Here is a 22333-nt window from a genome sequence, read left to right as displayed (position 1 = left end):
AATAGAACTTACTACTTAATCGATTAAATTTAAAACACCCAATAAGCTCTCTATGGATCTGGTATCCAGAAGTTTAGCAGGTTTTTTGGGCAAAAATGCCTTTTGTCACAACTGACTTTTTCTAGCCTTAACTTAGCTGTTGTCATAGTAATGTTGTTATCATAGTGTTAAGGTATGAAATAAGTTATTTCATGATGCTTTCCTTCGAGTACAATATACTGATGATGGTTGACTACTTAATAAGCAGTTTTGAGCACCCATTTTAAACTTTTTAAATAGTCCAATAAACAAAAATCTTTTTTTCAAACTTTTTGTATTGTTATAAAATATAAATGTTTTATAAAATGAAAAAAATAAATTAAATTTGTTTTATTTGTTGTAAAGAATTAATTAATAAAGATCATTATAATTGGTTCTTCTGGGCATTCTTTTAGCCATGAAATGATCAGATGCATGAATTTTCAACTTTATCAACTTTATGAGTCTAGAGCATTATTTTCTGCTTGACACAGTATTACAATTATCTGAATTATCTTGACAAATCCTGCAACATGGTCAGCATCTTGGTGTTAACAGTCATAATATAGTGGTTAAAAGTGAATCGTAAGGTTTAAGGTTCAATCCTTGCTTTAGCCATATAATCAACATCAGTGAGAAAGACAACAGAAAATCTCTTGTTAAATGATTTTCCGCAGTGCTTTCTTAGGTCTTTTTGGATTACCCTAGTAATCAGAAAAATATAAGAAATTGAATTTACATTTTTTGTTTAAAATTCTGATTATTTGATATATTACAGTGAGATGCATCTTGTGCATTATTATACATATTATAAAAATTTATATATAATGTTATTTGTAAATATTATTTATAATATGTTTACATATAAAAAATTTTTAATTTAGGAGTTGGAAACTATTGAAAATCCTAATGATGATGTATACCATAGTAGCAGCGAAATAGAGTTTGAATCTGATGATCAACAAAATGAATCAGATGATAATAGTAGCGATGATTCAGATGAAAAAAATATCTACTTGGACGATGAGCTGTATGATAAACCCCCAAAAAGACAAAAGTTACTAATTGAGGAAAATAAAATAACAAAAAAGAAAAAAAGGTAAGTTTTTTATTTTTTAACAGCTTTTTTACATAACAAAAGTTTGTATTTAGTTTGAAAGAATTTAAGTTGTATTAAGTTGAATTGATTGTAAAAGGTACATAAACATCTTTAAATGTTTTTAACACATATAAATGAAATCTGAATTTACCAAAATTTTGAAAACTCCAACCTTAATGTTTAAAATTAGAAAAAAAAGTTTTATTTTTTTAATTATTAAAAAGGGGTCATAATTATGTAATACTTGAGAGCAGATGGGTGAGGTTCCTTGAAAACGTGACATGGTTAGGTGGGTGAGTTGAGTCAAAAGTGACGTTACGCTAGTTGCATTTTATAATAGACCACCTAGACTAAAAGAATACTGACTGCAGTCAGTGACTGCAACAATTTTTATATGATAAATGATCGCAATGTTTAGATTTTAATATTATGTGGGTATGCATGGATAATAATCAACTCACCTGAGTGGGATCTAAAACTAGGCGAGATCTCAGTTATCTGAGATTTGCCCATTTGTCATGTAAACTAGTTTAATTTTATAAGTATTAAACATGGCGAGATCTCATTTAAGTGAGCCAGCCCAGCTAACCGGGCTTGCCCAATGCATATAAATAGCCCTTTAAACTTCAGGTTAATCAAAAGAAAGAAAAGAGAAATCAAATGGAATTCCATTTGATTGCAAGCAGAAATTAAATATTAATATTTAACCTGTTCTCCATCGTAGATTATAGCTTGTTGTAACTTTGTGTTATATTGATATGTATGTGAAAAAATAGGAAATATATATCTTAATAAAAAATAGGAAATATATATCTTAATATAATTCTTAATAAAATAAGTTTCTTGCCAAAAAGTAACTCAGTAATAGTTTCTTCGATATCATGGCTTTTAGTGTTATTTTATTATAAACTAGTTTTTTATAATTAAAAAAATGTGTTTACTGTTTAATGTTTAACTGTTGATGTGTTTATAAGGTTATATAAATATGGTTAAATGTGTAATTGTTAATGTATTTAAACTGTAAATTTTTTAGGTTTGTAATTTGGTAGAAACTGTCCCTTGAATCTATCTATATATCTATAATTCTCAAATATATCTATAGCATTTTAATTCATTTTTGTATTTCTTGTCAAAAAACAACAGTTTTTAATGATTTTATGTCACATGCTCAAGAAAAATAAATTAAATAATATGCCAGATCTTTACCAAGATCTAATGAATATGTATATTTTTGCATATCTGGAATATCTGCATTGCATATCTAACAGAGGCGTAGGCTTATGGAATGAATTAAAACTAAGCATTTAATTGGAGTGCTAGAAAAAAATTTAAAATCATATAGTTTAATTTTGTTTATATCTCTTCATGTTCCAGAGTTATTTACCTGATCCTTCGAAAACCATTTTAATGCAAAACATTTTCAATAAAGTTGTGTAATTTCTTACAGTGTAACACAATTAGGGGATAAAAAAATGCATTTGATAATAGTAATTACTACGTACAGCTGAATATTTTAATGTTTTTGAACAATTTTAATTCTGTTTTAAAAAAATTAATCACCGTATTTTTGCAAGCAATAATAAAATGACGCCATGCCAGGGAAGGTGGGGGGGGGGATCTAGGGAGCTGTGGCAAAATGTGACAGGGTGGGCGGGTGTCTCAAAAATAGCCACATTTGGCATTATGTAATTTTGTAATGACCCCTAGCATCTTCAACTTTTTTTAATAATACTGCAGCCACTCATTGTCACTGAAGCCAGTTGTGGTTGCCTATTTTGTTTAGAAAAATTTACATAATTTATTACAATTGTACTTTGATTACTTCAAGAATACTTCTTTCACAACAAAAATTTATTATTTATTATTTAAAAAAATTATTGTAAGAACTATTTAAGTTGCTAATTAATCTTAAAACACAATATTCAATTTAATTTGCTACTTTTCCATGTTATTGTTGTGGTATTATTTTAGTTAATAATAACTTATAACTCAGCAACTCATTTTCTGTATTTAATGTATAACAGCCCTCAGAATTAAGGTCAACATTCTGCAATGTCGACCTAACAGTGTCTGAAGTTGGCAAGATTTTGTCAACCTTAAAATTTTAAAACTTAGTTTTATTTGATATTTCAAATGAGTTAAAAATGACAAAACAAACACCTTATTTAAGTTTTAATTAAAATGATTACATAAACACATCAAAACAAACATTTTATTTAAGTTCTACAAAAATTACCTAAAATAATAACGTCAAATCAAATGCTTCATTTAAATTTTAAATAAAGTTATTAAAATAAAAATGATAAGTGATAAAAATGATAGTGACAGTTTAATTTAAATTATAAGTAAAATTATCTAAATAAAAATGGAAAAATAAATGTCTTATTAATTCTAGATAAAATAACTAAAGTAAAATTGGCAAAACTAATGTTTTATTTAAATTCCTACTAAAATGGTTATTTTATCAATTTAATGCTAAATGTTTTGCACATTTGTTATCAAGTGCTGTTTCTATATTTTGAACCGACCTGATGCCGACCTATAATAGTTTTAGTTCGGCAATTATTTGCTGACCTAAAACTGTTATTATTATTAATTATATATATCATATTATTAATATTATATAATATTATTATTTTTCCTAATTCGGAGGGGCTGATGTATAAACTATAAGTAAACAAAATGTGTGTTACAAATGTTTAAGATTAGAATGATGTTTAAACATGATGCAAATTATGATTTTTTTTTCCATTTTGTTATATGGATGGTTAAGCGCTAAACCAGCCTAAACAACAAAGTTGAAAAAAATTAGTTTATATTAAAAAATGATTTATGTAGTGTTTCTTTGCAAACACCAAAATACTAAAATTAAAATTTTTAAGTGTACTGAACTACAATTACTTTTAATTTTTTCGGTTTAGTGGCTTTTGTTAAAGACTTTTAAACTTTGCGTCAAATTATCTCATTTCAATATATTCGTTGTATAGGCTGGTGGCGCTAAGTCATCCATATATAAATGATAGATGTATATATTAAATATATTTTAGATATATATCAATAATGATTTTAATTACTTCAGAATAAAATAGCTTTTCTTTCAGCTGTAGCTAAACTGTATTCAAAATTAAAACTATTGTCTAAACCAACATTCTGATGTTGTTTGAATATTTTTCTCTGATTTCCTACAGCCATTTTTTCTCTCTAATATACTTTTAACTATTGTAGCCTTTGTTGATCTGGTGCTAACTTCCTTTGTTTTATTATTTTAATTGTAGCCTCTGTTGATCTAGATTTGTGTGCTAACTTCCTTTGTTAAAACTCTGTTGATCTACATTGTGTGCTAACTTCCTTTTTTAGAAATATTTTAGAATGTAAAATATTTGAAAAAATGTAAATGATAAAAAATATTTGACTTTAGTGATATATTTGACTTTATTAGTTGGTAACAAAGTTGTTTAAAATGTTTAAAATGTTTAAGATATTTTGGTGCATTTGTGTTAAAAAAATTTAATTTTAGAGTGGAATAACCAAAGTTTAATTTCACTATAACCCACTTTAAAATGTAAGCAGCCTTCTTTTATACACAAATATGGTAAATATCTAATATTCAGTTTTTGCAACTGCAGCACTGACTGTACTGTATTAGTGTGGCCTCAATTGATCAATTATTGTGAAAAATTACTTTAAATCTGGTTAACACTTATCACACCTAGTTCTTTTAAATAAAAAATAAAATTTTAATTTTGAATTGAGTCAAGAAGATAAAAGCAAAAAAAAAAAAACTTCATTGGTCTTATTTAAAACTAAAAAGGTTGTCATTAATAACACCATGTTTATAATAGAGAACTATTTGATCATTAATATCTTCAGTATAATGAAGATGTTAATGACAATTATTTACTAACTAGCATAAGTATTCATTTTAAAATCTTTGAATCTTTGTAGTTAAAATCTATTTCTTTGGTATTCATAGGCATCACAACAATTTTAAATGAATTTATTTTAGAAGAGGTATCATAAATACATACTAAAAAGACAGTTAGTTGAGTTCGTTTAGAAATACTTTGCAAAATTCATTTTTTAACTTTAAAAAATGAATTTTAACTAAGTTTTCTGTTTATTAAAGTTACAACTAAAGAATAGAGTCAACTAAAGAATAAAGAAAAATAAATAGAAAATAAAAGCAGAATTTATCAAGATAAAGTTCAAACTAAAAATTGTTTTTAATAAACAAAAATTTTTTTTTTTTAATTAATTTGTTAATAATTTTTGATTTAATGTTTTAACCAAAATGTTTTGACTAACTTAAAAATTTAACTAAATGTTTATTTTTTAAAACAAGTTATAGAGGGTTATTAAACCAATATTAAATTAAAAAAGTACAAGTAAACTATTTTTTAAAAACATGTTTAAAACATTTGTTTGCATTTTTTATTTTTAAGTTTATGTTTTACTTTGATATATTCATTTTACTTTTTATATAAAAATTTAAAAATAAAAACAAAAACAAGTAAAATTTAAAAAAGTTTTAATTAAAAATTTTTTAAAAACCTTTTTAAATTTACAAAAATTAGTTTACTACAAAAATTACTTTTTTAGAGTTCAAAATGATAATCCCCTTTTGGTAGATCTAGGTGATACTGAAACAAATGATGAAAAACAGTTAGCACTAAATAAAGCCAAAGAATGGTATCAAAAGGTAATTTTAATCTATATAAATATAAAGAAATATTTTGTAAAAACATATTTCAAAGAATATATTAGATTTTAAACATATGTTTATATGTTTAAAATAGTAACATATTGTTAGTATTTTAAACATGAAGGCTGTCGAAGCTTTTTTAGAATTTGCAATAATGCAGCTAAATAGAATGTTTGTAGTGCGGTGGTAAGTTTTTTTTCTTGTGCCTTGTTAAATCAATTTTGATAAGTGTAATAAAATGCCACACTCTCTAAGAAGCAACTTTGTGTGTTATGTTCATGTTTTGTTGGGTTGAGAAGGTGGGAAATATATAAGATTATTATATAAGATTATTTTATTTGTTACACAAAACAAATTAAATGATGTAGCTAATTTGAAAAGTTAATTAGTCATAAATTTTAGTGATGATTTTCACATCTTTGCAAGAACTTGGGTATTGCTTAGTCATCATCTTTTACAAAGACTGACTTAAATTGCTTATTTAATATATTTGAAATGTCTGATATTTCAGTTGTAATTTGTTTTGTTTTATTTTTCATGGCATTTGGGATTTTTATTTTGACATTTTGTTTTTTATTTACGTAAGAGAATAAAAGTTTAGGTGTTAGCTTTGCTCTTTTTACTAAATCCATTTCGTAATCTCGAGTTGATCTTTTAATTTTTTTTTTAACATTAGCGCAAATTTTGTTGAGATCCTTTCGAGATTCTTGACTTTGCCGATACACATTCGAATAAAATATTGTTTCATCTTTATTGCCTTTTTAACTTTTGCATCCAGCCATGGTTGGCTATTCTTTTTTTTGTTATTAAAAATAGGAACAAACAAACGACAAGATTTGTTATAAATATGTAAAAATAACTCATAGCACTCACAAACTGATTTATCATGAAATGATAAATCAGCTTGTCAAGGGTGTTAACTGCAGGAACAGAATCACTTTGTTTAAATATTGGAAAGTTTACTATTTGGTATAAAGAACAATCATTTAAAAATTTAATAAATTCATGCTCAGTTGAGTTTTCATTTGAATAAATTATTGGACCGCCATCTGTCTATTCTATATTAGGGAAATTGAAATCTCCTACAACGAGATCCATGTATTTTTTGCCACTTTTGAGTTTTGAAGCAGTTTTGATTGAGTCTAGAATTGATTTTGAGTAATCAGCTGTAGAATTTGGTGGTCGATATATACAACCAACAATTAACTTAAAATTATTACATTTTATTGAGCACCAGACTTGTTTAATCTCTGTATTGTTAAGATGCGGATTAACAACTTCTATATTCGTAAGATTTTTATTGACATAAATGGCAACTCCTCCTCCAATTCTATCTCTATCTGCGTGATATAGGTCATATCCATCAATGTTTTTAATTGTATCCAATTTGAACCAAGTCTCTGTAATTGCGATAACATCTATTATGTTTGTCAATGCAAGTGCGGACAGCTCAGATAATTTATTAGAGTTAAATGAAGTAGCATTGGAATAATAAAAATTAATTGGTTTGTCGTTAGTCTTAATATTTTGCTTCAAATAAATAGGTAGTTGTTCATTAGGTAACTTTTGATGAGATTTAAAAGATTGTCTGGTATGGGCCCCTCTGGGCCTGCTTGGCAATGCTTTCTTTGACAAATGGGTGAATTTTGCGGTTGCCAATGTCTTTTGTTGTAGTGATGTCAATACACAACAGTTTTCTGCTTCTAATGACAAATCAAAAGGGCTAGTCTAGGTTATTAGGGCGTTGTAAGTTTTCATTTGCCTCCTTTCTCTCTTTATTTAATTGTGCGAACGTATTAATTCATTGACCATGTTCTCGTCATCTGTCTTACATCCTTGTTTGTACTTTTTTGTGAGTTAGCCAAACCGACAATTACAACATTTTTAGATTTTTTAATGCTCGGAACCTGGTTTGGCTAATTGCTTAGCAATTTGGCTGTAATAAACAGCAGGTGAACTAGAAGGTGGTACATTTGCATTTTTTTCTTTTAAGCTTTTCACTTTCTTGTTAAGTTCAGCTACTTCTGCATCTTTTTCCGTCAATTTCACTTTAAATAACTTAGTTTGTTGACTTAGTTTTAGCATAAAGTCACCCTTTAGCTCTCCAATTGCTTTGTTAATCATCAAAACCATAAAATTCTTTTGTTGGTCAGTGAGCTTAGTCATATCTCAATCCTCAATTTTCACCAATGAAATAAAAGAGAGACAACCACTGCAAACACCTGTGGATTACTTCTTGTTGATATGTCTGAATACCATTGGATTACCTCCCGGTCAAAATTATTATATATTATAATAGTTATCTTATAACACAGGGACAAAAAAAAAAGTTTCAGTATGTGTTTTTTTCCAAAATAAATAAGTATATTATCCTGTATATAAACATACCCAACAGTAAAAAGATAGAGTTTGTTAAATAAGCATTGTATCCAAATGTTATTTTGAGTAGTGACCTATTATAAATGGATACCACTATATAAGAAATTTTTATATTTAATCCTTTGAAAATAACTTTTCCTAACCCGTTTTGTTGAAAACAAGTAGAAAATCTGCTAATACCTAAATCTTTTCTAACAAATATTGTTTGATACAACATTTTTTTCTAATCTGTCTAAAATAATGCCTCCTTTTCTTGTCTTGCGCATCTTTTCATAGGTCTGATCTTTTTAATTCTTCCTAGGGCAGAGTTATTTGGAAAGAACTTTTTTTCTAACTTGACTTTTGAAGCTAATGGCCATATTCTTTCTGTCATACCAGTTAAACAGATTGAGAATTTAAGGGATAAATAGATTCTATCTGTTGACCAGCCTTGCACCCCTTCTTCATCTATTAGGCTGGTGCAGATGTATTTTTAATACATTGTTTCCATTTTAGGATGTTGAATGCTGGATCTTCTTGACTCAATGCATGGGTTTTGCTTGTGCCTCTGTTTTTACGACTAGGCAACTCATTCTATTATCACCTAGTGAGGGTACAGCTCTAAAACTCAGTTTAATGGTTCTGAGGCTAGCTGGTTTCCCAAACTCTGAGGTAGCTATCAGAGAGGCTGATTCTATCAACAGCCAAGGCCACATTTGGAGCCCTTTTTACTGCTTAGGGTTTATTAATAGTAATGAGGCAATTGCTTGGGCTATTAAACAGTGTACTGAGTACTATCTATGCTTTGAGTCAAGTTCTTCAACAAATTTAAAAATGAACAAATTACCAAAAACTATAAAACACAAAAAACCATCATCATCAACAAGCTCTCTAAACCATCACTAATATTTGTGGTCTTTGAAGTAACTTTTCTTCTATTGACTCTTATCTCTTGTAAAGTTCACCAGACCTACTTGCTCTTTGTGAGACTAATTTGAGTTTAGCTGTCTCATCTTGTGATTTTAGTGTTGATGGTTATCTTTCTTTCATTCGTAAAGACTCCAATATTCGCATGCTTTGTCTGGGAATTTACATTTGTAAGAATTCACCCATTTGTTGGGAAAGAATCCACAAACTAATCTTTTATGTGCTTTCGTTTAGCACCGCTTCATTATATCGTCTTTCTCTTTGTTCTATATCCCTCTCCTTCATCTCCAGACTGCACTCTTTTTGGTGTTATTTCTGATCGATTGACTAAACCCTCTCTTTTTATCCATCAGTTAATATTGTTGTTGTTGGTGACTTTAATGCTCATCACACTGAATGGCTTGGCTCTAGTGTCAGTGACTCTGCCGGCATTAAAGCCTTTCTCAATCCCTAACTCAAATAGCCAACTTTCCAACTCGCTTTCCAGACAACCAGAATCATTTACCTTCTCTACTCGACTTATGTCTTGTTTCTGATCATAGTCAGTACTCAGTTTCTCCACATTCACCCTTAGGTGCTTCTGATCACAGTTTGATCTCTCTAAAACTGTTATCTCATTCTTCTTCATCATCTGAATCCCCCTATCATCATACCTCTTACAACTACCTTAAAGCTGACTAGGACTCTTTCTGTGATTTTCTTTGTGATGGCCCTTGGGTAAAAATCTTTCGTCTTCCTGTTGATAAATGTGCTTCTTACATAACTTCATGGATTCAGGCTGGCATGGAATCTTTTATTCCCAATCGATGATTCCAGGTCAAGCCTCACTTTTATCCATTGTTTTCCTCACATTGTGCTGCTGAAATTGCCAATCAAAACCATTACTTTCATATCTATCAGCAAAACAATTCTCCAGAAAACAGACGTCTATTTATTACTGCTAAAAACCATTGTAAAAAGGTTTTGTCTAACACCAAAGCCCACTATTCTCAGGTCATGAAGTTTCGTATTTCATCACAAAAATTAGGCTCTCGTGACTTTAGGAGAATCTTTAATAATATCAATAATAAGGGCAAATCTGTAATTCCACCTCTCTTGTATGGTTCAGACTTTGTCACCTCACCTAAAGACAAAGCTGAATTGTTTGCTAAGAATTTCATCAATATCATTTCTTGATTCCACTAGTTGCATCCTACCTGATGTAGCTGTCAAACAGGTTGATCCATTGCTTGACATTAGTATCACTTCAGCTTCTGTATCTAAAGTGATTTCCTGCTTAGACTCTTCTACAGCTTGTGGTCCGGAAAACATACCTGTTATAGTTTTGCAGAAGTGTTCTCCGGAGCTGTCGTCTATACTTTCAAAGCTATTCAACAAGTGCTTATCAGAGTCTTGTTTTCCAGCCTGCTGGAAAGTGGTATCTATTATCCCTATTTTCAAAAATTCTGGAAAACAATCCAATTTGTCCAACTACCGTCCCATTAGTCTTCTTTCTATCATAAGCAAGGTTTTTAAATCTTTAATTAACAAACACTCAATCTCTTATCTTGAATCTAATAACTTACTTTCTGATCATCAATATGGTTTTCGATCTTCTCGTACTACAGCTGATTTGCTAACAGTAATAACCGATAGTTTTTATTGTGCATTAGATAAAGTTGGAGAGGTTAAGGCCATTGCTCTTGACATTTCTAAAGCTTTTGATAAAGTTTGGCATGCTGGTCTTTTGCATAAACTTTCTACTTACAGTGTATCTGGTGACATCTTAAAGATTATTGAATCCTTCCTTTCCAATCGTAGTATAAAAGTTGTTTTCGATGGACAGCACTCTTCTTTTTGTTCTGTAACTTCAGGGGTTCCTTTAGGTTCAATTTTTGGCCTTATACTCTTTTTAATTTCCATTAACAACCTTTCAGATATTTTCACATCTAAGGTGGCATTTTTTGCTGATGACACTACCATTTATTCTTGTCATGATAAGAAGCCAATACTCTCTGATTGCTTGGAGGGGGCATCTGAGCTTGAGAAGGATCTCACTTCTACTACAGCATGGGGCTCACAGTGGTTGGTGAACTTTAATTCAGATAAAACTCAATTTTTTTTAGTCAATCGTTATCACAATAATTTAGATCTTCCTATATTTTTGAACGGAGATGTACTCAATGAGTCATCTACCCTTCACCTTCTAGGATTAACTCTTACTTCTGATCTTTCTTGGAAACCATATATCAAATCCGTTGCAAAATTAGCATCTGCTAAAGTTGCATCTCTTTATCGAACTTGACACTTTCTTACTCTGGATTCTATTCTCTATCTCTATAAATCTCAAATCCGACCTTGTATGGAATACTGTTGCCATATCTGGGGCGGATCTTCTAATGATGCCCTTTCTTTTTTAAACAAGATGCAAAAACGCATTGTACACATAGTTGGACCTGCTCTTACAACCAACCTCCAACCATTATCACATGGTCAAAATGTTGCTTCTCTTTCTCTTTTCTACAAATACTATAATGGGCACTGCTCTAAAGAGCTAGCGTTTCTTGTGCCATCTACTAATGTTCATTCTAGTGTTACTTGTCATTCAATTCTAATCCCTTTTCTGTGACTGTTCCTAAGTGCTTCAGAAACTCTTATTTGTTTAGTTTTTTTCCTCGAACATCAGTTCTTTGGAATACGCTTCCTTCATCTTGCTTTCCTGACTAATAATTTGCAACCCGTTAGGTCATCTGTCAATTGTTATCTTGCTCTACAATCTTTATCTTTTCTCTTCCAGTAACTTCCAACTCTAATTAGTGATTGCTTGCAGCCTTGTTGGAAAAAAACTCATTGTTAAACATCCAAATCACTCTAACCTCCTAATACTAAAATTAATTTTTAATTAAACGCTTCTACTATTTGTGCTTCAAATGAGATTACCATTATAGTCTTAAATAAGTGTTCTCCAGAAGTCTCTTTAATTTTTGCCAAACTATTAAAAAGTGCTAAATAAATGGTTCCAATTTTTAAAAACTCTAGAAAACACTTTAACCTCTCCAACTATCCTATGATTAGTCTTCACTCTATTATTAGTTTTTTTATATAAAGTTTTTGAGACTATTAAATCATTTCTTTTAAACTGCATAACAAGTCTAATATTTATTATCTAATAACAGTTAAATATTGGCTGTCATAATAAATAAAGGGACGAGTTTAAGCCAAGCAAAATCAAGTACAGTACAATTACAAAAGTTTACTGCAACTTTTCCATTGCTATTTTACATTTGTTCTTTTATGTGCTAACTCCGTGTTGAGGGTTTTTTCAGAGATAAAACCGCAAATTGTAATTATATGAGAGAAAAGAAAGTTCCACAAATGGAGTTGAAATTATTACAGGAACAAAGAACTATACATAAAATGTGCTTTGGTGGAGTAGACATTAAAATTAAAGTCTACTTTAAAGTTAAAGAATTGAATAAAAGAAAAGAAAGTTAAAAATAAATACACATGACATATACTTCAGACTGATGATAAGAACACATCCTATGATTGCCAGTAAAAAAAGACTTTTGCAATATAGAACACAGGGACAGACTTTTGCAATGTAGAACATAGGGACGTTTTGTGACGTTAAAGTAATAGGGTTCTGTCTCCCTTTTGTAATGTTGAGAGAGTTTAACAAAAATTGTTGCATTCTCTTTAATTTAAAAATTGTAAAACAAAATTTGTTAAATTCGTTAAATTTATAGATCAAATTTTGATTGCTCAGAACACACATTTAATATTCATTAATTAATATAAATATTATAATTATTTATTAATTAAATAGATAGTTAGTATAAGACAAAATGATTTCTTGAAAAAAAAAAGCAAAAAGCAAAACAACACTATAAACTTACGACTACAAATGTAATAACCAGAAAAGTTAAAGAATTGAATAAAAGAAAGCTAGCTTTAAATAATAGAGAAATTGCTGAAAAACAGAAAAGCTGAAATAGCAGAAGCAGGCAGTTTAGACGAATACGTTGAATCATCATGTTCGATATTAAAGTTATTCTTAAAGGCTAAAAATCTTTTTCATTTTGAGTAACTTTTAGGGTACCACAAGGTTCTATCTTTTCTCCTGTATGGTTTCTTATCTACAATAACAATCTTCATGAAAATTTTACATCTAAAGTGGCTCTATTTGCTGACAACTCAACTTTATAATCTTTATTTTGACAAATAGTCTGCACTTTTTGCTTGTTTAGAACAAGCAGCCAATTTTTAATCTGGTCTTTCTTCTGTAACAGCCTAAGGTGTTTTTTGGTTTTTAAGTCTGGACTCCGAATCTGCAATTTTTGTTAGACAACAAAACTCATTCATTTACTGCAAAAAAAGTATTGTTAGGATTCCTATATTGACAAATAAAAAACCTCTTACTCTCAGACAGTCTAAAAGCACTTTGTAAATGTAATTAGATCTGCTTTATCTGCCAAGCTTGAGCCACTCTCCCATTATTGTAAGGTTGCTTTCTTTTTTCTACAAATACCATCATAGTAAATGCGAATACAAAAGTTTCTGAAATTTTTTTTATCAAATACAATACAAATACAAGTATACCAAATTAGCCTATTTTTACTAAAAACAGATACAAATACGTATTTGACCCCAAACCTGGTGGTCATAATATCAAAGTTTTTTCATGAACTAAGCAATACTTTCAAGGCTTGAATTAAGTGATTGCGAATTGCAGTATCTGGAAAAATTTCTGGTCCCTAAAGTTTCAATTCACAGAAAACTGTGAACACTGTGTTTATTGAAGGGTTGAATTACTTTGAGGTTATCTACTAAAAAAGCAAAACAACGCTATAAATTTACGACTACAAATGTAATAAAAAAACACTAGCTTACTTGCATAAATAATTTTTTGATTGTTTAAACTACAGTCAATCCAGATATTATAAGAAAATAAATGATTAATTTAATACTATATCCTAACTTTGTTTAAATAATAATGCATTTAGAAAAAATACAATATAAATATAAATTATATTAAAAACGAACCTTTACACTTACTCTTAAAAGCATTTTTTAAACAATTATTATTTGTTGAAATTTAAATATTATTATTGATACTGATAATAATAATTAATAAGAATAAATATTAAAATATATATTGAAAAAGTTTTAGATAATTTTTTTGCTTTTTTTTTTCAAACTATAAGTGCTATAAATAAGTTTTTATATTTTTTAAACACCTCCCATTTTACTTAGTCAAAGTAAATGTTGGTAAATTTCAGTACAAAATGAGTTACAAGTGTTTTTATGACTTAATATAAAGTTTTTTATGTTCTAAGATAAAGTTAATTACGACACAAGTTTAATATAAAAATTAGTGAATTAATGCAATGTTTAAAATATTTCAAAAAATTCTTTCAGACTTGCAAGCCACAATAAATATAAATATACATAAATATATTTTATATATGTTTAATTTTTTTAATATTGCATTATTTTTGTTATATTATTTATTGTATTATTGTATTTTTGTTATATTATTGTATTATTGTATTTTTGTTATATTATTTATTGTATTATTGTATTTTTGTTATATTTTTATTGTATTATTGTATTTTTGTTATATTATTTATTGTATTATTGTATTTTTGTTATATATTTATAGTTTCAAGATCAGTAGGTATTTTTTTATTATTTATAGTTTCAAGATCAGTAGGTATTTTTTTATTATTTATAGTTTCAATATCAGTAGGTATTTTTTTATTATTTATAGTTTCAAGATCAGTAGGCATTTTTTTATTATTTATAGTTTCAAGATCAGTAGGTATTTTTTTATTTAATACTGATTATTGAATTTTATAATAGTAACAGGGTTAATGTATTTAATAAACTGAAAAAATGAAGAGCAGAAATATTTCCAGATATTGCAATTTGTGATGACATAATTTAATGCTTGACTATAAATCCAAGGACTAAAGTTATCTTACATAGTGTAATTAATTGAAAAAACAATAATTCTCATCTTCTTTGATGGTATTTATGTAACTTATAACAACAGTTACTGGTAAAACATACAGCTATTTAAACTAAAAATAAATCTCAGTGGATCAAGATAGACATAGCAGGAGTAAACAAAGTAAATGAATGAATGAATTGCTTTATAAAGTTTTATAATAGTAGTTGTTTGCATTTTTTTATTTAGGTTGCTTTTGAAGGAGTGGAAGAAAGTGATAGTGAAATGGATGACGAAGTTGAAGAAAAAGGTATATTAAAAGCTTTTTCAGAATATATTTATTTCAAAAAACTTTTCAGAAATTATTTGAACTTAATATTAGTATTGAAAATATATATATATATTTTTTTGTGGAGTCCTGATAATATTGATATTCAAAGTTCAATAATCATATGTATAGATTTTTATATAGAAATTAATTTGTACGCAAAGTTGATTTATAAACAAAAATTGACTTACATGCAATCATATATATAAAGTCAAATTAAAATTTAAAATAATAACTGATAACTCCTTATTACAATAACAGAATTTGAGAATAAGACATACTTAATTTTAAATCATTTTTGATATTTTATCTATTTTTGGCCTTAGAAAAATCCGTAATCAATAAAAAAATTACTCTTGCTGATGAAGATGATTTAGAAAATGAAGATAGTGAAAGTGGTGATGACAGTGAAATTGATGATCGAAGTATTTCTCAAGGGAAAAATTTAGAAAAAGCAGAAGCAGCAGCTATCAAAGAAAATACTGAAAATAAAAAGATTGGATTTTCTATTGCCCCACAAACAAATGGTATACCATTGTTTTTAAACTTTGAATTGTTATATATATATATATATATATATATATGTGTGTGTGTGTGTGTGTGTATATATATATATAATTATTGATATTGTTATCAGGTATACTTGGTCCAGAAGCACTTGCTTTAGGTACTGCAATGGTAACTTCGAAAAAAAGAAAAAGAGATATAGTTGATGATGCATATAATAGGTGAATTAATGTGACATTTTAGTGTTGACATTTAGGTTTTTATTTAGGTTTTAGGTTTTACCTTTAAAATAATATAAGGGAATAAATAAAAATAGGTGGCATTTAACAATTGTTGTAGGTGTTTTGAAATCTCTTGAAACATTTTTCAGATATAGTTTTATTGACAAGAGATTACCCAAATAGTTTACGTTAAACTTGAAACATTTTTCAGATATAGCTTTAATGATGATGGATTACCCAAATGGTTTACTGAAGATGAAGTGAAACATACTGTTAGACATATTCCTATAACTAGAGAAGAAGTAGAGTTTTACAAACAAAGAATTCGAGATTTAAATGCTCGACCAATTAAAAAGGTTATTGAAGCTAAAGCAAAGAAAAAGTCACAAGTATGTTTTTTTAAGTTTTTATTTATTTTTTGTTTAACATCAACAAGAAAGTCATCTAATAATTAAACTGTTTTTTTTTTAAACAAAACAAAACGGAAAAAGTTTTTTTCATTTTTATAAAAATAGTATTTAATGTGAGTTTAATTTAAGTATTTGTGATTAGTGTCAGGTGAGTTGTGGATTACCAAAGATAAAATTTAATTTATCTATTTTGGATTTTTTTTTTCAAGTAAATTATGTATTTTTAGATGCTAAAAAAATTAGACCGCGCTCGTCGTAAAGCTCAAGGTATACTTGATGCCACAGATACAGGATCAAAAGAAAAGCAAGAACAAATTAAAGGGTAAAACAATAACTTTTTTTTTTATAGATTAATAATAACTTTTTTTTAAGAAGATTTTTTTAACAGACTTGACCAGAATCTTTTTAGAGGTTTTTATTAACTTAAAACTATCAAGTTAAGGATTTCAAATCTATCAGTAATGAGATTTAAATTTTTTTACAAACCTGAAAAGTTTTTTTTTAATTTTAATCAAAAAATGGCTAAATTTACTTCTCATATCGAAAAGGTTTTTTAAGTCACATCGTAATCTTAAAAGATAAAAACTGAATGGTTTACCATACGATATGGTTAAAACATAAAATGGTTTTCTATAAAACGTTTTGGTTTCTGTAAGTGTGAATATAATACAATAAATATAATGGTGTGGCCGAATTCCGCAAAATTATTCATATATCAATGACATATAAGTAATAATTTATGTGACTTGTTTCTGTGTTATTATTTCATTATTTTCGCGCTTCAAGCAAATTATTTTATAGCAAATTTTTTTTTAGCATTTATAAACGAGCTGGTTTATTGAGTAAAAAGAAAGTTGAAACTACTTATGTTGTAGCAAAAAAAGGGCTAGGTAATAATTTTTTCAAATAATATTAAATAATTGGTGATTTGTGTAATAATTAGTAGTTTTATAAATTTTATTTCTGAAAACACTAGGTAATGTTTTAAATAAGGTAATGTTGCATATGTTTTTAGATTTTATTATGCAAAGATTATTTTTATGAATTTTTGTTTTTATGATTTTTAGTTTTTGTGTTACAATTTTATTATATTTAACTTTAAAGTTGCATTAAAGTTTATTTTTACGTAAAAAATAAAAATTCAAAATAAATTCAAATTTAAGCGCAAAATCATGCACTTGAACAAGTTTGTAAAAGCTAAAACGTGTCTAAAATGTTTTAAAATATAAAAGAATTTTATTTAACTTTTGTTATTCTTTTAGCTGGAAAAAAATATTCTCGACCCGATGGAGTAAAAGGGCAGTTTAAAGTTGTCGACCCTCGTATGAAAAAAGATCTTCGAGCTTTTAAAAGTAAAGAAAAAACAAAAGGACGAAAAAAAAGACGTTAAGCAATCAATATAATTCTAAATTTTAATTATCTTGTATTATTGCTTCTTACATCGAGATATTTAAATGACTCCAGAGACTCCAAAATTCTTCCTTAAACTTTCAGCAAATTGCAAATTGATTTTTGTACGCTCTCGATTTTTATGTACGTCACGCATTGTTGTGTCACATTCATCTATCAGTTTGTAACTACTATACAAAACATTACTGCATTATATAGCACATGTTAATAAACTGGAATAATCCAAGTTAAAGAATATTAATAAATTAAAACGTGTACCTTTAAGTCTTGTAAACATAAAACAAAAGTAGATATTTGATTTATATAACTAACTTTGAACATTTAAGTTATCATTTAAGCTTTGAACATTTAAGTTATCGTTTATGAAGAGATTTAATTATATCAGTCTAAAAATTAAAAGTTTGGTATGTTTATGTCTCAATAAACATACCAAACTTGCACACCATCCAGTTTAAGTATAGATATTTGAACTTGTTCAGTAAGTTGCAAATTCTAAAATCTAATGCAATGTCTGTCCGTTTTTATATATGCAATCTTTTTAACTCGATTACTTCATACTTTAATTTTAATTACTTCAGTTCTTCTTTACACTCACTCTAGATCTGCTGAATCAGGTAATGATACTCTTTAGTGAACTTAAATTGTCTTTGTTGACCTTGGTATTTGGTGTTTGTATGGCAGTTAGTCGGAGGAAGATTAACCACAGTGTCGCATAAGACTTTTAACACACGCACTAAACTTTTGTTTAGTAGCAAGAGTCTTAATTTAATGTGTTTCTTTACTTGCCGGTCTGTCTGCATTTTTCTATGAGATGTTTCTAATTCGACTACTACTACTTCTGACTTTTATTTTAATTTATTCCTGTTTTTCTACAAACTCCTTCACTCTTGGTCCGTTGAAGCGGGTTATGATGCTCTTTTGCGAGCTTAACATTTTTTTTTTTTTTTTTGTCAGTATTTACGGTACAAATACAAATATATACAAACGAAAAACTGCCAGTAAAGATTATAAAAATGAAGAGCGTGGACGCTCAAAGACGAGTCTTGTCACAGCGACTTTATAAGTGTTTAAAAAGTTTGGATCCATGTGTGTTATTTTTTCAATTAAAAAAAAAAAAATACTTATAATTACGAATGAAATGGCAGTGTAACGGCATCTAAAACTTTATCGAAATCAATTCATATTATTATTATTAAGCAATGGTTAGAGTTCTGGTTTCTAACCAAGAGGCTCGTGGTTTGATGCTGGCTCTGGCCACATAAGCAACATTGGTAAAGAGAGGGGAGAAACTTTAAAGTTTAAACCTCCAGCTTCGATAAACTTCCGTTACATCCTTAGTTATAATATAAATAATAAAACAACTGTTATATAATTATAGACGGTTAATGATTTATTGTGTGTTATAAGATTTATTTGAGAACAACAAACAACAACTTTGTTGCTGTGCCTTGCTGCACAACAACAAAACCTTGCTAATAATAATTGGAGACTTGCAGAAGGTTTTGTCGTTGTCGTAGAGAATCACACATAGAATTTTGAAGTTGAGAACAATTCGAAATCAGTTAGCTCCAACTTGCCTAAACATTTTGCAAGTCATCCAAGTTATGCCCAAGTATTAACAGACTAAAATTAGAGTACCGTATATGTCTAATTTTCTTTTAAAACAACAACTCTTAAACAACGGGACTTTTAATCAATCTGTGGTAAATATTTTAAATTTCGGGTACGAGGGATTTCTGCAGATAGTAAAGGTTTATGTATAGCAAGTTTCTATGCACTGCGACTAACTTTAAGGGAAATTGAGAAAACTTAATTCTTAAAAAAAAAAAAAAATTAACACAAAAATATTAACATGACGAGATGATCCTAACGATTCAACAAAATTAACACAAAAATATTAACATGACCAGATGATCCTAACGATTCAACAAATTGTATTTATAAAAACGTTGCATCAAAACATTGCTATCAATACTAAAAAAAAAAAACTACAATTCTAATAACGTTTTTATTGAAAAACCTTTATTTTAGTATAATTTTAGCTTTACAGTAAAAGGTCTTTATAGTAAAGACCAAACCAATCCTCATGTCGCATATTTATATATCGCATAACTGTAATCTTGCAATGCATCTAATTATTTATTTTTGAGTGTTTGTTCGTATGCATTTCAGACGAACAGTGTAGTTGTGTACAGATCTGCTGTGCACACAAGCAGTTTAGTCACTTTCATCATCATCATCGTCGTCTGTCTGCTCACCTGAAAATTCTGCTTCGTCTTCTTCTGCTTCAGATAATTCTTTCAACTCCTGAAAATCAGCCTGAGAACTGTTACCTTTTGAACGCATAGATCGTTGACTTTCTTGAGGAGCTATTTCTTGAGAAGCGCTTTCGTCACTGTCTGAACCATCATCGTCATCGTCGTCATTCTAAAAAGTGTTTAAAAAAAAGTTGAAAAATAATTTTCTTCAAAGAACCTTTCAATACCATAGCTAAAATATATTATTCAACAATACCTCTGGTTTCGATTTGACAACAGGCTTTTCTATCTTTTGTATTGTTTTTTTCTTCTTTTCGTCTTCATCCGTGGAATCATCATCGCTTGTATCTATATATTCTTTGCTTTTATAAGCATCTTTTTTCATCGGAGATTCTTTACTTTTCATCATATCCTTTATGTTTTTTGAATTTGACTTTTTATTAGTTTGTGTTGAACTACCACTCTTTGCTGATTTAACGGAAGGAGCACCACCGTTATCTTTTATAGTTTTTGAATAAGCCGCAAAATCAATAGTATATTTATTTTTTGCTTCTTTTGCCATATTTTCCCATTTCTAAACGTAAATCTTCATTTTTACCTTACTTTTTTAGAAGAATAAAATAAAATTAAAAAAACGATTTTACGTTAAAACTAAAAAGACTAAAAATTATTGTTTTGTTTTCTACATTACCATTCAAAATATCCATTTAAGTTGTAAACAAAAATAATGTTAAAAAACTAATGTTGTAGTTAGTAAATGTTGCAGTTAACAAACATTTAAAATTCTTAATGTCTTAGTTAAACTTGTAATTTTCAATGTAAAATATAATTTGCTTGTAAACTTGAAACTCTCATTGTAACAAACATGAAATTGTCGTATTTAACAAACATGAAATTGTCGTATTTAACAAACATGAAATTGTCGTATTTAACAAACATGAAATTGCTGTACATAGTGTTTAATTTAAATTAACTTTTTTAAATTTGCGCCACTTGTATTGGTTCGAAACAGAAACCATTTTACTAAAACGGTTTCTGTTTATTGACAGCTGTCAAGTATAAACATTGCAGTTAGTAAATATGGAGGAATATACGATTGAACAAGACATCTTCATTGTTAAAAATTATCTTAAGTTGAGTGAAATTTATGCAGAAGTTGGAAAAAAATTTAGAACAAAATATGGAAGAAATTGTCCAACAAACTCCACCATTCGAAATATTTTGAATAAATTTGAGGAAACAAGTTAACTCAAAATCAAAAAAAAAAATTTACAGTCGTAGTGGTTGTTCTCTAGAGAATTTTGCTGCAGTCAGTGAAAGTGTGAGTGAAGAGCCAAAAACATCAATTTGTTATCGTTCACAGCAATTAAGCATAAAACGAACCACTTAATTCAATATTTTGCCTAAGTATCTTCACCTTAAAGCTTACAAAAAACATTTAACACAACAACTATTGCCAACTGATCATGGATTACGCCATGCATTTAATAATTGGGCTCTTGCAGCAAAAGAAGAAAGTGATTATTTTTTTAACAAAGTGATCTTTAGTGAGGAAGCTCATTTTGAAATTAGTGGGTATATAAACAAATAAAATAGCTGAATAGGAAAAATAACTGCATCCACAAAAAGTAACTGTTTGGTGTGGTTTTTGGTCTGGTGGATTGATTGGTCGATATTTCTTTAAAAATAAAATTAGACACACTGTTACTGTGAATGGTACTCGTTATCAAACAATGATTAGTAACTTTTTGTTTAACGAATTAGAGCATATTGATGTGCAGAATGTGGTTTCAACAGGACGGTGCATTATGTCATATAGCAACAGAAACAATCAATCATTTGAAAGAGAAAGTTGGTGAACGAATAATTTCTCGAGGAGGAACTGTTAACTGGCCACCAAGATTATGTGATCTAGCATCATGAGATCTCTTCTTATTTTTTGAAAAGCAAAGTTTACGCTAATAATCCTCAAACCACTCAACATCTGACAGAAAACATAATCGAGCAAATTACTAAAACCGAACCACAACTATGTCATCATGTGTTGGAAGATTTTACTAAAAGATTGGAGGCCTGCAGAGTGCAGCTCTACAGGCCTCCAGGTGGTCACTTGTTGACACTTGTTGTTTTATTAAAAAATAAAAAGTTAGTTCAAATTTGAAC

General features: G+C 28.3%; 2 protein-coding genes across 2 annotated transcripts in view; one reads left to right on the top strand and one right to left on the bottom strand.

Moving 5' to 3' along the window:
• The window catches only part of LOC100214477 (pre-rRNA 2'-O-ribose RNA methyltransferase FTSJ3), a 71946-nt gene extending 54028 nt beyond the window's left edge, over nucleotides 1-17918 (top strand). Inside the window, exons 16-24 of the mRNA XM_065807504.1 lie at nucleotides 903-1117; nucleotides 5717-5816; nucleotides 15286-15346; nucleotides 15691-15891; nucleotides 16002-16092; nucleotides 16304-16481; nucleotides 16730-16824; nucleotides 17319-17392; nucleotides 17765-17918. Of these exons, the coding sequence (XP_065663576.1) occupies nucleotides 903-1117; nucleotides 5717-5816; nucleotides 15286-15346; nucleotides 15691-15891; nucleotides 16002-16092; nucleotides 16304-16481; nucleotides 16730-16824; nucleotides 17319-17392; nucleotides 17765-17892 (1143 nt within the window). The 3' untranslated portion in view covers nucleotides 17893-17918. The remainder of the gene's footprint in view (nucleotides 1-902; nucleotides 1118-5716; nucleotides 5817-15285; nucleotides 15347-15690; nucleotides 15892-16001; nucleotides 16093-16303; nucleotides 16482-16729; nucleotides 16825-17318; nucleotides 17393-17764) is intronic.
• Nucleotides 17919-19906: 1988 nt separating this feature from the next.
• LOC100209709 (FACT complex subunit SSRP1) overlaps nucleotides 19907-22333 on the bottom strand; it is a 45449-nt gene continuing 43022 nt past the window's right edge. The window contains exons 15-16 of the mRNA XM_065807503.1: nucleotides 20427-20744; nucleotides 19907-20339 (exon numbers count right to left, since the gene is read on the bottom strand). Coding sequence (XP_065663575.1) covers nucleotides 20130-20339; nucleotides 20427-20744 — 528 coding nt within the window. The 3' untranslated portion in view covers nucleotides 19907-20129. The remainder of the gene's footprint in view (nucleotides 20340-20426; nucleotides 20745-22333) is intronic.

The sequence above is a fragment of the Hydra vulgaris genome, chromosome 10, assembly GCF_038396675.1.
Source record: "Hydra vulgaris chromosome 10, alternate assembly HydraT2T_AEP".
Taxonomy (NCBI): Eukaryota; Metazoa; Cnidaria; class Hydrozoa; order Anthoathecata; family Hydridae; genus Hydra; species Hydra vulgaris.
Note: the sequence above shows the minus strand (reverse complement) of the source record. Positions and strands in the feature narration are given on the sequence as shown.